Source organism: Pinus tabuliformis, chromosome 2_2, assembly GCF_031772625.1.
Source record: "Pinus tabuliformis cultivar Carrire ecotype Pingquan chromosome 2_2, CPIR1, whole genome shotgun sequence".
In the NCBI taxonomy this organism is placed as follows: domain Eukaryota; kingdom Viridiplantae; phylum Streptophyta; class Pinopsida; order Pinales; family Pinaceae; genus Pinus; species Pinus tabuliformis.
The window spans coordinates 819,107,394-819,123,242 of NC_142300.1; the positions used below are offsets into that span (position 1 = coordinate 819,107,394).

At 40.7% G+C, this 15,849-nt stretch overlaps 1 protein-coding gene across 2 annotated transcripts; it reads left to right on the forward strand.

Annotated features, from left to right (window-relative positions):
* Window positions 1-8,097: 8,097 nt before the first annotated feature.
* LOC149195485 (cytochrome P450 704C1-like) lies at window positions 8,098-15,484 on the forward strand. Of its 2 annotated transcripts, none has more exons than XM_089405335.1 (7): window positions 8,098-8,240; window positions 8,348-8,634; window positions 8,793-9,008; window positions 13,210-13,497; window positions 13,639-13,983; window positions 14,503-14,703; window positions 14,791-15,483. In XM_089405335.1, the coding sequence occupies exons 2-7, from the start codon at window positions 8,356-8,358 to the stop codon at window positions 14,977-14,979; spliced, it is 1,518 nt and encodes a 505-aa protein (XP_089261461.1). In that variant the 5' UTR covers window positions 8,098-8,240; window positions 8,348-8,355; the 3' UTR covers window positions 14,980-15,483. The 2 variants fall into 2 exon arrangements, with proteins under 2 accessions (XP_089261461.1, XP_089261460.1); XM_089405334.1 differs by having other exon boundaries at window positions 8,134-8,224; window positions 14,791-15,484.
* Window positions 15,485-15,849: the final 365 nt, after the last annotated feature.

The following is a 15,849-nucleotide window of genomic DNA, read 5'->3' on the forward strand; positions in this document are numbered from 1 at the left end:
CCGCGCGCGCCCGTCGCGTGTGCCTCAGCTCGTCGCTCGCCCGTCGTGCACTCCGACTCACCGCTCACCTTCGCGCCCGTCGCACAACCGCGCACGCGCCCGGTCCGCCCGGTGCCCAACCGCGTTACACACCCGAGGACCTTACATCCTCCTCCACCTGAAATCGTTGTCGTCCTAGACAACATATCATCCTGGTAGCCATCCACCAAGATCATCAATATCCATGATGTCAACTCCTCCACATATGACAAACATCCCTGAAACATATGTAGAACTCCATCTCCACCATGTCTCGTCTCAGCAACCAACTGTCACCAAGCTCACCATACCAAGGTATACACCTCATCGATATTTCATACATCAGATATCATCTCAATCCACGATCATCGACTCCTCTGTCAGAATTTCCACTACAACATCTCGTGTCGACCCCATCATGTGTCATCATGTGAACCTCTGTCATGATACTCCAACAAGTGTTAACACATCTCTACCATGTGCCAACATCTCATCCCAATAGCAACATCATCCTGTACACTGGATCCCCTCATGACTCAAGCTAGTTGGGTAGCTAATCCAACCATACGCCCAAACTACAAGAATGCACATTCTTCCATCACCATCAGTCGTTTCTCAAAACAACCTGTCACATTCTTGACTCATCAAGAATCTATCTCCATAAGTGCAAACCATGTTCAGGTCCATGGAAACTCCATCCCATCTCATCTGCAACATGTCATGATGCTTGATGCCAAGCCATTCCTGCACCATCAGTCACACCTGCTCAACCTGTTTTAAGGACTCACTGCCATAAGTAGCTAACAATGAGCCCCATCTTCTCATCCATCTAAGAAAATGTGGAGGGAGTAGAGCCTGAAGGCTCTCCCTCACTAATCAACTCGATCCATCTATCAAGATCCTCAATCTCCATCCTCTGTAGATAAACAATCTGGTCCTCCCCTTGGACATCCGGCCTCACATATACCTCATCATCATCATCATCATCCTCAACCACCTCTAGCCTTCTTGACAAATCCAAGATGCTATCTGAAAGTGTTCTGATGACCAATGACTGCTCAGTAAGATTTGCCTCAACAGTAGACGACCTCTTACTCATGTCTCCCATTCGCTTCTCATCCTCCATTTGCATCACTCCCAATTTACAATCAGGCCTTGTCACTCCAATGGTTGGCACACCAATGGGTACATCCTCCCTTCCATCGTAAATGTAGAGCTTCCTTAAATGTGGAACAATCATAGCATCAAATTGTTTCATGAATTCCATCCCTAATACAGCCTCATAGGCATCAATCCGCACTATAGTGAAATCAACCTTCCCCGTCCATTCACCAAGTGTAGTGTCCACCCTTTCAGCTATACCAAGAACTTCAATAGGAGGAGAATTGACTGTCTTCATTTGTGCCTCTGCTGGTACAAATTTCAACCTAATTCTTCTCGCAGTATCTTCACCCATGAAGTTGTGAGAAGCCCCACTATCCCCCATAGTGAGTATATCAGCACCTCCAACCTTCATCCGAACATACTCCAACCTGTTCCTCTCAGGATCCCTCCGAGAGACCACCTCTGTAGTGGCAGAAGCACCAAGTATCTGCATCATCCCCACATAAGCTCCTTCATTCTTCGCATCAGATTGTGCAATCGCAGCCACTTTCGATCTAGAAGGACAATTCTTCACCGTATGTGGTCCAGCACATATCCAACACTTCAAGGCTTTCTTCGTCTTCAAACTATCATCCGATTTCGAAGCATCATCCTTCTTCTTCTCTTTCGGTTTATCAGACTTCTTCTTCTTATCATCAGAAGTCTCATCATAATGCTCCACCAACCTGTCAATAGCAGCAAAAGCCTCCTCAAGTGTTCTAATCCTCTACCTCTTCACTTCATTACGTGCCCAAGGCTTCAACCCAATAATGAAATTGAACACCTTGTCCCTCTCCGCCATGTCCGGAAGTTCCAGAACCGCACTTGCAAACTCCCGCTGATATGTCTGTAGGTTCCCAGTCTGCTTTATGAACTTAATCTTCATCCTTGCTTCCCATGTTTCATCCTGAGGACTGAAATGGGTTTGCAAAGCTTTCTTCATGTCATCCCATGAAGTAATGTCACCAGCACTGCCATTGGCATTCTGATCCATCCTCCTTCGCCACCACATCTTAGCATCCTTTGTTAAGCACTGAGCAGCTACCTTGACCTTCGTCTCATCATCAGATAGACCCAATCATTCCAAGTATTGCTCCATGTCCCATAGAAAGTTTCCAAGAGTCTTTGCACTCCTTGTACCATCATAAGATTCTGGTTCCTTGACTTTCACATGAGGCACTCCTCCACCTGAGTTATGCCTCACGACCTTCTTCAACACCGTGATCTCATCTCTGGCTTCGTCAAGAGATTTCTTCAATTCCATGATCTCTGCAAGACCCCGGTCCCTTGCTTCTTCAGCCTCCTTGACTCTTACATCAAGTTGTGTACACATAAGATCAGTGTACTCGTGTTGTGTCCGGAGTTCATCAAACTCTTCCTTCATCTTCGAATTGGCCTCTTGTTCCTTAGCGAACAAGTCCATCTTCTTATCCCAGGAAGTCTCCATAACCTCCATCCTCAACAACACCTTTTCCATAAGTGTGATAGTAGCATCCTGCACATGACTAGACCCAGCCTAAGATTCAGCTGCCATCTCTAACAACTTCTTCCTCTTTTGCGATCTAGTTTCGACCATCCAACATCTTTACCAAGATGCCTGCAACCTGAACCAGCCCTTGTTCCACTTGTGTGTGAAACAACTTCCTTCACCTGCAAGTACCTGCTTCACTGTCTTCAACATCCAAGTGTATGAACACTTGTTTCACCCAACTTCCTGCAAGACTCCTCGAAGTCTTTAGACTAGCTCTGATACCACCTTCACTTCAGTGGAGGTGTGTAGCAACTTCAACCTTCAATGCCCAAATCAACTGCTATGATACCACCTGTCACAATAGTGCAGTGGGATCAGCGCTTTATCGTTAATCCAAACACGAGCTCTGATACCACCTGTCACGCCCCCAAGCTGGCGGTAGTCTTTCAACCACTCTTAGCGAGGTGTGGCACCACCGAACACTTTCTTTTCACCAATACTTATGTTTGTTGACTACACCTAATTCACTTTCTCCTACTTAGTTTGTGTTTCGCAACCAAGTATTATTATGTTTATCCTTTATACCAATGAACACCCATACACATTCATTATCAACAACAATTATAACAAGAACACAGTTGCACAGTATAAAGGGAGGGGCAACTCCCTGAACAATGAGTCTGCCCAAAATATATGTATTAATCAATCCTCAATATTACAAGCTTTTACAAGTCCACTTGGAAGATACCAAGTCCCATACTTAGCTAATTTTACAATCAAGGAAAATCACTTTTGTGCACTCTTGCACGATGGGCGGGTGCTCACCCGAGCCACCAAGACACCCACGCCAGGACTTCGTGCACACCACAATCGATCGCCGGGCACACCTTGCCCAACGCCTTCACCCAACTCCAAGTGTTAGCTATCACTGTGCAACTAACCAAGACTTAGCGCATGAGTTATGCGCTCTTCCTCTTGTTCTTTCTGCGTACTAGACTGCGCACTCCTCTTGTGCGAAGTTGTTGTGTGTCTAATGATGTTTGAACGCTCTCCAACCACATTCAATATATATCCATTGTAACATGTGGGTGGGGCTGCCCATCTGACCACCCAACCAACGTTTACACACCCTTTGAATGCCCGCAAGACATGTCGGCCCGCCCTCCATCATGGGTCGGCCTTCAACTATCTCGCCCAACGCTCCATCGGGTATAAACCTTCATCGCTCTTCATTTTTCACTTGTCGTAAGTCTGTCGTGTGCTCCAACTCGTCTGTCCGCCCGCGCGCGCCCGTCGCGTGTGCCTCAGCTCGTCGCTCACCCGCGCGCGCCCGTCACGTGTGCCTCAGCTCGTCGCTCACCCGCGCGCGCCCGTCGCGTGTGCCTCAGCTCGTCGCTCGCCCGCGCGCGCCCGTCGCGTGTGCCTCAGCTCGTCGCTCGCCCGCACCCGCGCCCGTCGTGCGCTCCGACTCGCCGCTCACCCGCGCACCCGTCGCACAACCGCGCCCGCGCCCGGTCCGCCCGGCACCCAACCGCGTTACACGCCCGAGGACCTTACAATATTTGTGTAACTTTTCTTCGTTGTTGTAGCTCAATAATCAGCGTGAAGAGCAAGTAGTGGAGGTCGATCTTCCATGTGTCTGGTGAAGAGCTCGATTGGTGGATCTGCTTGTTGGTGATGGCTTGATCGCTGCAGTGGAAGTCAAGCAAGTTGATTGGTCGTAGTTTGGCCATCATTTGGCTGTGGTTTCATGTGGCAGACATGGCAGCGGCCTTTGTAAGGCTTTGGCATCCCTGTGTGGATGTGTTGTGCGTTTAGTGGATCTGAAGACACGAATCTTTACTGGCTTACATGTTATTTACGTTGTTCCCAAAACCGTTAGTTATCCCTTCAAGTTGTCACTGTCTGTTTACTGTCCTCCAAGCTAATATTATTTTTTCGGAGATCAAGTGCTGAGGACATCAAGTTTATTTTTTTATGATACTATAGTTATTTCTTGTAAGGTTGATTTGTGCTCATAGAAGATGTCTGATCCATGAAAGGCCAGATTATTTCACTAAGAAGGTCGAGTTATTGAAGGAAGAGTCTCTCGATTATTATGCCATATCTACTCCTTGAAGTAGGGTGAAATCATAGGGAGACCGAGTTTTGCTAATCCTAAAAGAAGCCTAATTGTGTTGTTAAAGGAGGCCGAGTTTAGATCCTTGAAGGGCCAAGTTCTGTTACCCCCAGCAGACCAAATTTCCTTGTGATGTTCAAATTATTTTGAAGGATTGAATCTCTTCTGTGGCTGGGCCGAATCGTACTGAAGTATTTGTCTAAAGGTGGTCGAATTTCTTCACTGTTTGGGTAGAAATTCCTCATATATATTACATGAAGATCGAATTGCTATGTACAGGACGAGATCTTCCTTGGCTTCGTGTTTAATTGGATGGCATATCTCTGCTTTTTATTGAGGCCGAATTATGGAGTCCAAGTTCAATTTGCTGAGGGGGCTGTATCATCTTATTTGCCAGAACGAGATTTTATGTGAACCGAGTTTGGAATATTTGGAAGCTCAATTATTGGGCTACACTGAGAACTTTGGAGGACAAATTTGCTGAAGATCATATTCATTGGTTGGACCGAGATCATTTCTTCCTTCAGGCCAGGTTATTCTATTTGTTGCCAGTGTTGTGGCGAGGTTCATCATTTTGGGAATATATACTCTAGTCTTAAGAAGTGATCTGAATCGTATGGTGGACTTTTCAAACCATCTGCTTATTTGGAAGAACGAGCTGCAAGAGGAATTCCCCTGAGTGCACTCGTTGCTGCTAAAAATTTTGGACCGCGCCTCTAATATGTACATGCACGAGAGCCTTGGCCAGTAATATAGTTACTTTTCCTAGGTGGGTTGAGAGCAAGGTCAAAGCTTATTTTGTGCATCCAAATTATGCAGATCTGTGGAGATCTGAGTGCTTGGTGGAGATCTGCATGCTTGAGGTAACCTAGTGATTGATCTACATGCTTGTTGGATTGGTTTGTGGCTGTTGTGGAAACTTTCGTTGCTGTAGACCTGCAGATGGAAGTGTGCTTCGGTGAAGATCGCATCTGTGTGGCAAGCTTTCAATCCTAAGATCGGCCGAGGGAAAGAAAGCCACTAGATTGTTGCAGAGCCTATTCGGGGTTGCTGCAATGGGTGGACCTCCAGGTTCATGGATTCGACTGTTTTCCTTATATTTGATAAATCGATACCTCTGTATCCAATCGGTATAATCTAGGAACATCAGTATATTTTGAGTTTTTTGCATTTTCTGCTTTGTTTCTGGTTCCTGGAGAAGCCCAGTTGGAGAATGTGGGTGAATTCCCTATTTTGGAGAGCTTGTTTAAGCGCTTGTGTCCATTGATTTTAGGCTATTGGATGAGGATTTTACTGTGGGTGCCTTTTTGATAAGGTTTGGGCATTGATTTTGTCGCTGTAGAGATCAGAATTCTCTGGTAGGTGCCAAGATCCAACAGGGTTTTGATGTCAGTGCCAAGATCTGGATGGTATCTGTATGTGTTGCTAAAATCTAATAGATATACATTGGTATTTTGAAATATTTTTTTGTGTAGCACCATACAAGCGACTGGATCTGAAAAATGTTTGAAGCATTACCTTCTTGTTTTGGAGAATCAGGAGATGTCCTTGGATTATCATTTCACTGTTGAACAAGAAGTGGGATCTTCTACTCATGCCTTCTTTGGGTTCAACGGAACTGTTGGAGTTTGGCGAATCAATGCTCTAAATGAAGCTGGTGGCTGGAAAGATCGCACAACTGTGGAAGATATGGATTTGGCTGTTCGGGTGCAGGCTTCGAGATGGCGGTGGAAGGCTTGGCCGAGGCAGATATGGCCAAGCGATAAGGGCCCAGAGTTTCATGATACTCCTGGGGCTATCCTAACTAAGTTGAATCCTGGAAAATTTAGCCCTAATAATACCAGGCTTTTCAGCTATGCGGAGCTCTACATCGCCACCAAGGGTTTCTGCAAGGATGAGCTGCTCGGAAGCGGGGGATTCGGTCGGGTTTACAAAGTGGTTTTGCCCAGCGATGGCTCTATTGTGACTGTGAAATTTCTTTCCGAGAACGGCGAGCGCAACAGCCTGGAGAAGACCTTTGAGGTCGAGCTCGTGGCCGTTGGGCAACTGCGGCACAATAATCTGGTGTCACTCAAAGGGCTGGTGCTTTGAAGAACAAGAACTTCTTTTGGTTAACATGAAAGTTATTTTTATTTATTTATTGGAATTATGGATAAAATTATTGTGCCTTATTGAGCCTAGCTAACTCAATTTAGGCAAAGTTATTTTGTTAGAATTTGCAACTCTAACGAATGACAGGTTAAGCATGGAGTTCCAAGAAGTTATTTGAACAGACAAGGATGCCCAAGATGTGAACAATGAACAGATGAGGTAAAGCAACAACAACAACGTTTATGGTGGACAACAAAATAGATGTTTGTTTGAGTTAGTGTGGTTTGTGGAATAGACTCCCTAGCATGTTATAAGCAAGATCAGTTATTGTAATGGTCATTGTATGTACCCAGAAACTCCAAAATGTGGAACGAAATGTAAGTTTTAAAGGCATCTGAAAGTTCGTGGTGATCTCAAAACCACTTTGTAATGGTTTATGGTCAACCTGAAACCATCTTTTGTCATTGTAATGTGAGGGTTGGTGGTGAGCCAGAAACCATCTATAGAGTCTTTGTGGCTGAATCGCTTGCCTTTGTAGCAGAATCGCCTCTGTGGCTTGAGGTGCCTTTGTGGCTGGGTGTACACGAGAGCTTTGTGCTCAATTGAGCAGGTAGATTGCAGAACACTTGGCTCGGACTCAGATGATTTTTAATTTTCTGAGTAGAAGGGGATTGGCGCGCTTTTCGCGCTGAGTGCATTCAGGGGAATTTAAATTTAAGAATGCACTCAGCGCCAATTTATTTTTCTTTCTCATAAATTAGTGGTCGTTCTATTTTTTTCAAAGGTTTAAAAGGAATTTAATTTTGTTGAATTATTTTTAGATTACGTTTATATTGACATTAGTTTTAATGTTAAAAAAAATATTAATTTTTTATTGATTTATATGTGAAATGTAAAAATGTAATTTAATTATTATAAGATAAATGTTGAAAATTCATTTTTCATCCAATAATTTTAATAATAATAAAAATTAAAATTTATATTAAAAATAATCATATTTTTTATTTTTCAATAAATCATATTCATCGCCAAAAAAATATATATATTAAATTTTTCATGATAAATAAAAATAAAATTATAATTTAACAAAATGTAATAATTTATTTTTGGCAATGCAAAATATATAATAAGATAAATTTGATGATATCACTTCCTATAAAATTTAAACATCTTAAACTTTATTTTATGATACAGACAACTAGTAGGAGACACTCTTAACGGGGTAAGTCACTTTCAAGCCTGCTGGATCACACTTATTCAAATAAGATATTCTGTAACATGCGATTTGACAGTGATCTATAATTTTGGGCTGAGCACATGCACCTGGTTCACCGTTCAGCGCATGGAAGTTCCCCCACATAGACTCTACCTCTTCCAAGCAAGTCTGGCATGCAGAGGGTTACAATTCCTTGCACCAAAGTCTTTATTTTTTTTCCTAAAGTAGCATAATCCAGACAATTCCCTGCACCCATTTCATTTCATCACATTCATGTCTGTCTTACCAGAAGAAACAATGGATTGGAGCGTAGAATATGCGACAGCATCAATAGCGCTGGCTTTGTTGGTGATACTATATTTCAAAATGAAATGGAGTGGTGACCTGTGCCATCCTGTGGCTGCAACCGTTGTTTCTCACATCATCAATTTCAAACGCTTACATGACTATCTTTGTGATCATCACAGACGCTACAAAACTTACAGGATATCTTATCCTACTTTCAGCTACGTTTGTACCACAGATCCTGCAAATGTGGAGCACATTCTTAGATTTAATTTTGCAAACTACATCAAGGTCAGCTTCTGTTACATGGAAGTGATTGCTTCAGATATATCTAGCCATAGTTTTATATGTGTGGTTGTTATTAATGTAATTTGAAAAATTCATAGGGAAAGTTCAACCATGGTTTTATGTTTGTGGTTGTGATTATTGTAATTTTGAAAAATTCATAGGGAAAGTTCATCCATGATATTATGGAAGACCTTCTCGGGGATGGCATTTTCAGCGTTGATGGTGAGCAGTGGCGACAACAGCGAAAATTAGCTAGTTTTGAGTTCTCTACCAAAATGTTGAAGGACTCCAGCAGTGTTGCTTTCCGAGAGAATGTAGTGAAACTTTCCAAAATTCTTTTGGAAGCTTGTGGAGCAAAGCAAGCAGTAGAGATGCAGGCATGATAAATCCTTTACCTATTAGCTGATTTTCTCTGAAAATTTATAGTTAAAGTTGCATTTCTTGTTTTCATTTCTGTGTTAGGATCATGAAACCAAGAGAAGTGGTAGTGTCTAAAGATGATGTTGCTTGGGATTTCACTAGCCCGAAGGATCAATTAACATGGAGTCTTTTTACCTTCAAATAGGTTACATTAGAGATGAATACCATGGCCAAAATCATGGGTTCTCATAAACCTGGCACTCAAAAATTTTCATTAACTTGACCCAGTCAAGTTTATCTAACAACCCTAACAATCCCCCCTTAAACATGACTGAGGAACTTTAACCTGGTTTCAATCATTCATCAACCATCTCAACTGAGATATCATATTCCCTACTCAAGCTAGGATACCAATACACCTACCACCCTGGTACCTATCCAAGTGGTCCATTCCATAGCTTGACGATTCCATGCACCACTACACTACATGGATGCCTCATCAAAGTGTTAAGGTCTTACAAGTTACAACAATCCGTGCTCCTGCGCAATATGTATGCTTGAACAATAAGTCTTACAACTTCCTATGTATGGCAGGATTTCATAAATTGGATCAAAAACGCTTAGGGTGTTCACACACCCGTGTGACTCTTATCACCTCCATAAAACTTCAAGCCATAGACTCCATTTCTGTTTTTTCGTCCATACAACCACTCTCTTGCTACATCTCTAGCTTTGTTGATCCATATCTCGACCTAGTCTTTCAACATTATTTGATCTGTGCAATCTCTCATTAATACAACTAAAATCAATTTAGTGGTCATCATTCTCCTTTGTCATAGCCACCATAGCCTTTTACTATAATGCACAATATTTTCCTAGTAGCTTCTCTAGGACCTTTAAAACCTAATTCACTGGTCGTGACACTTACTTTACCAGTCCATTCACGCTTCACTCTCAACTCCAGGCTCTAATCAACACACTACAACTTCAACCTGGTCCTGACACTTACTTTACCAGCCCATTCACGCTTCATTCTCAACTCCACGCTCTAATCAACACACTACAACTTCAACCACAACTCTCATATTCACTAGGCTCTGATACCCGTTGTTAGGCTCACGAAATAGGAAGAAGTGGTGGCGTTTAAAGACACCATTGTTTTGGATCCCAGTGGCCCCAAAGGATAAATTAACATGAAGTGTTTCCGCCTATAAATAGGATACATTATATGAATTCTATGGGCAAAACCATGGATTCCCATAAACCTGGAGCTTGAAAACCTTTAGTAACTTGATCGAGTCAAGTTTACGTAACTACCCTAACACTCGTGCATGTTGAAAATTTATATTTAAAATTGTATTTGTTATTTTCCCCTCTGGTGTATGGAGTGAGTTAATAAGTGGACAAACTCAATTTCTAGTGTTTTCTTTTTTTCCCTTTAGTAAATTAAAGTTCCACTGTAGAAGTTTTGGTGATTTCGTTTTACAAGTTTTTGGTGATTTTGTCTTTTTTTTCAGTAATGTTAAGTTCCAGCCTTGAAATTTTGATGATTTAAATCATCTTAATATGAGTAAAAACCATAAGAAAAAAATTCCACTGAAAATAAGTTGTATTGTCTACTTATTAACTTACTCTCTCTCACACACATATTTCTGGTCTACAAAGTGTTAAAAATGAGGAAATAGTATTGTATCAACACCTTGCAGTTTTATATCAATTTTGGTTGTATGAAGTGTTCAAAGTGAGTACGCTAGTACCTTACCACCACCTTGTGGTTTTCCAAAGTGATGGCGGTATTCATTGCCAACCACAATAGCAGCTAGGAGACCTCAATAACAGCGAGTAAGTTTGTAGGCTTTGGTGAGAATGGATTCTATGACCACTGTGAGAATTACACCATAGTGGAAAGGGTTGAACCAACCAAGCTATCCATAGGGCTTATATATAGCCTCGAGATCCCCTCATCTTCCAAATATTGGCCCCATATAGCCTCGAGATCCCTTCATCTTCCAAATATTTAGATGGGGTAGTTCAACCATCAACCACAATCATTATTGGTAACTCCAATGGACTTAATTAGATTTGAACTTGTGACATAAGACTTCTGCATCAACAAAATACTTGGGTAAATGACAATTAATTGTGCTAATATTCAGGGATTAGAACAATTCACTACCATTCACCTTATTTATGTATATTACTAACACGGATGACACATAAAAATCTTAGGTCACGAGTTCAAATCTAATGAGTCCATTGGAATTTACAATGGAGATAATGGCTGATGCTTGAATTATCCCATCGTGGTACGTGATATATAGAAGAGATATAATGGCTGATGCTTGAATTATCCCATTGTGGTACGTGATATATAGAAGAGATATATAGAAGATGATAGGATCCAAGACTTTTCTTTAAACCATATATATAAAAGTTTGAAGTTATGGTTTCAAAACGTATTGCCAAAGAGGTAGCCACTGACTCTTGTGTTAATGTTTGCCTCCTCAAATTCCAAGAAACAAGGGGAAGTGCCCTTTGAGAAAACAAGTATTCATATCGTCCCTAAGGACCCTCTTGGGCGGTTGTTATCCATGTGATGGATTACAAGCTATTGCTAGAGATCATGTCCCTCAGATGGGATCTCTTTTCACATTAATCCCTCTGTATGTCTCTATATATCCTTGTGTGAATACTCTATGGAAAAATAGTATGGTGCAGAACCATAAATTGACAGCGATAAATGCCAGTAGGGTCTTTTACTAAAATCAACAATGGATGCAATCTGCAAACTGGGCTTTGGGTGGAGATCAACAGCTTATCAAATACCAACTCTCGAGCAGAGACATCTTTTGCAAAGGCTTTTGATACTACAAATGCTATGCTTTTGTGGCGTTATGTTGATCTTGCATCGAAATTAAAACGACACTTCAATATTGTGTCAGAAGTCGCCATGAAAGAAAGCATCAAAACAGTGGAAAATTTTGTCAAGGTATTCAGAAGAGGAGAGGGGGGATTTTCATCCAGAATAACTATGTAAGAGAGTGCTCACACCAGTCTTAGTCTTGGTTTGGAACTTATGTCAGACGTTAATCGTTCTTTTCACATTTTCTCGGACTAGTTAATTGCTGGTACTCGAGACCTAGTTAATTGCTGGTACTCGATAACTTGTTTCTGTGTCACTGGCTTCAAATATTTTTACAGGTAAAGCTAGACATACTGTCTCGCTTTCTTGCATTAAGTGAGAAATACCTAGAGAATTACTCGGACAAGTATCTCCTAGATATTATTTTTGAATTTCATGATAGCTGGCCGGCACACATTGCAGTTACCCTTTGTTGGTTTTTTCATTTTCTTTGCAATAATCCCGATGTTGAAGGAAAAATTCTGCAAGAAATCCGTGACCTGGTCAAGGAGAATGAATATAATGTCAATTGAAGAATCTATAATTATGTTTTCTCAAAGTCTGACGCACACAGTATTGGATAACATGCACTATCTTCAAGCTGCTTTATCAGAAGCCTTGCGCTTACACCCAGCTGTTCCTGTGTAAAACGCGTATATTTCTAAGGTCATTTAGGTATCACAAACATTCTTTTGACTGATCATTGTCCAGGAAGCTAGTACCTTACCAGCACCCTATGGCTTTCTGGAGGGATGGCTGTATTCATTGCCAGCCAAAATAGTAGCTAGTAAACCTGTAGGCCTCAGTGAGAATGGATTCCATGACTTCCTGGATAATTAAAAATAGTTGATGGTTAAGCTACTCTCCATTGATATTCAGAAAGTGAGAATGGATTCCATGACTTCCTGGATAATTAAAAATAGTTGATGGTTGAGCTACTCTCCATTTAGATATTCAGAAAAGATCTCTGAGGCCTCAAAGTTCAAACTATATATATGAAATTGCAGTTTCAAGACTTACTAACAAGTTACCAATGACTTTTATGTAAGTGGACCAATGACTGCCTCTTGAAATTCCAAGGAAGAAGGCGATGTGCCCTGTGAGAAAACGATTACTCATATTAGCCCCTAGGGCCCTTTTGGGATTGCAGTTGATATCCATGTGATGGATTACAAGCTATTGCTAGAGGGCATCCCTAAGATGGGAGTTCTTTTCACATTAATTTCTCTCTGTATTTCTTTATATATCCTTGTGTGAATACTCTGGCAAAATAGTATGGGGCAGAATCACAATTTGACAGGGATAAATGGCAATAGGGTCTTTTACTGAAATCAACGATGGATGCAATCTGCAAACTGGGCTTTGGGGTGGAAATCAACAGCTTATCAAAGGCCAACTCTGGAGCAGAGGCATCTTTTGCAGAGGCTTTTGATACTGCAAATGCTATGCTTTTGTGGCGTTTTGTTGATCTTTCTTGGAAATTAAAACGATACTTCAATATTGGGTCAGAAGTCACTATGAAGGAAAGCATCAAAACAGTGGATGATTTTGTCTACAAGGTCATTCAGAAGAGAAGAAAGGAGATTTCCGTCCAAAATAACTATGTAAGAGAATCCTCACACCTGTCTTAGTAACTTATGCCACAAGCAGACTATCTAATTGTTCTTTTCACATTTTCTCTGACTAGTTTATTGCTGGAACTCATGACCTTGTTTCTTTGTCACTGGGTTCAAATAATTTTACAGGTAAAACCAGATATATTGTCTCGCTTTATTGCATTGAGTGAGAAACACCCAGAGAATTGCTCGGACAAGTATCTCCGAGATATTATTCTGAATTTCATGATAGCTGGCCGGGACACAACAGCAGTTACCCTTTGTTGGTTTTTTCATTTGCTTTGCAAAAATCCAGATGTTGAAGGAAAAATTCTGCAAGAAATTTGTGGCCTGGTCAAGGAAAATGAATGTATGTCAATTGAAGAATCTATAAGTATGTTTTCTCAAAGTCTGACGCAATCAGTATTGGATAACATGCACTATCTTCAAGCAGCTTTATCAGAAGCCTTGCGCCTACACCCAGCTGTTCCTGTGGTAAGACGCGTATTAATGTTCGGTCATTTGGGTATATCTCCAACATTCTTTTGACTGATCATTGTCCATCAATAATTGTGTCTTGTTAGTCTTGTTTCTCCTCTTGTTAGCATGCACTGGAATTCCATTAGTTAGGATAGAGGATATATAGCGTAATATTATATTAATATTTTCATTGCATTTGCGGGTTTGCCCAAACCAATTTCTTTTATGATATATGGCGTAATATTATATTCATATTTTCATTGCATTTGTGGGTTTGCCCAAACCAATTTCTTTTATGATTTCAAAAGTAGGGATAAGTTCATTTGATTTTTGGATTCCTATGCTTAAATTAGAAGTGCAGAAATGGTTGTACCTTTTGAATAGAATACCTCCTATATTCATCATCGTTCTCCATTTAATATTGATTTAAAGATCAAAGAGTATGGCTCATCATAAATTGACAAAACACATATAATATTGATTTAAAGATCAAAGAGTATGGCTCATCATAAATTGACAAAACACAATTTGCAGGATGGAAAACATGTAGTTTCTGATGACATCCTTCCCGATGGATTCAAAGTCAAGAAAGGTGATATAATCAATTATGTCCCTTACTCAATGGGAAGAATGACATACCTCTGGGGCAGTGATGCAGAGGAGTTTAGGCCAGAGAGGTGGCTTCAGAATGGAGTTTTTACGCCTCAATCACCATTCAAATTCACTGCATTTCAGGTAAGTCTCCTAACCCTGATAGTTAATCTTTTGAAAAGTACCTAAGATAATGCCTTGAAATCGATAAGGTGTGTGCTTGACTTACAGGCTGGACCTCGCATTTGTCTTGGCAAGGACTTTGCATATATGCAAATGAAGATTTTTGCTGCTGTGCTTGTACGTTTCTTCAAATTTGAAGCTGTTGAAGGTAAGGAAGTGAAATATCGTCCCTCACTGACACTCCATATGACTGAAGATGGATTAAATCTTCGTGTCAAGCCTAGATTAGATGGCTGATCACAGTTTTACTTCACAATAAGGTACAGCAATACACATAAAGCTTTTATCCGTTGTACATAAGTATTTTAAGATATTCTGATTTTGTCTAGTTGAAGGCATCTGTTATGTTGAGTCATACCACAATATCAAAACCCCTTTGGGTGATGAAAACATTGTTTGAATAGAAAATGTTGAAGGAGCCAGACAAGTAGAACACACTAGGCACAGAACAGTGCTTCACAATATAAGTTAGAAGGCATCTGTTATGTTGAGTCATACCACAATATCAAAACCCCTTTGGGTGATGAAAACATTGTTTGAATAGAAAATGTTGAAGGAGCCAGACAAGTAGAACACACTAGGCACAGAACAGTGCTTCACAATATAAGTTATATCATCTTATGTATTCATAGGTGCCGATCTGTGGCATCAATTCCCTGTTTTTCTAATAAGAACTTTATCTTATTCTTTTGAATAAATGTTTAATAAAATAATAAAGAATTACTGGAATGAGGAATCCCTGCTTTACGGATCATTATGTTTGTGATTCTTTCTGTGTGTTGAAAGGCTGGATTTATGATTTTTAATGCGACATGAATTTTTATTAGTCATACTGTATTTACCGAAATGGCAATTTTGTTGAAAGTGCTTGGATGATTTTGGTAGTGAGGTCTTTCCTGTGACCTGTTTTGGTCTACCCTAGTGGCAACTTCCAAATGGCTTTTTTTAATTTTTGATGTAAAATGCCCATAATTTACTGTTTATATAGATAGTCAAAGGAAGCATTCTATTGAAAAAAAGAGAGGAATTAAAAGATATGTGGGAGTGACTCTTTCCTATCAGACTATTTTAGTTATCTGTATTATATGATATATGTAATTTTCAAAA

Bases quoted from the DNA above. Each gene is read 5' to 3' on its own strand.
- LOC149195485 (XM_089405334.1), top strand. From the start codon at position 8,185: ATGGAAGTTCCCCCACATAGACTCTACCTCTTCCAAGCAA. The intron at 8,225-8,347 runs GTCTGGCATGCA...CTGTCTTACCAG, and splicing joins ACTCTACCTCTTCCAAGCAA to AAGAAACAATGGATTGGAGC. The intron at 8,635-8,792 runs GTCAGCTTCTGT...AAAAATTCATAG, and splicing joins ATTTTGCAAACTACATCAAG to GGAAAGTTCATCCATGATAT.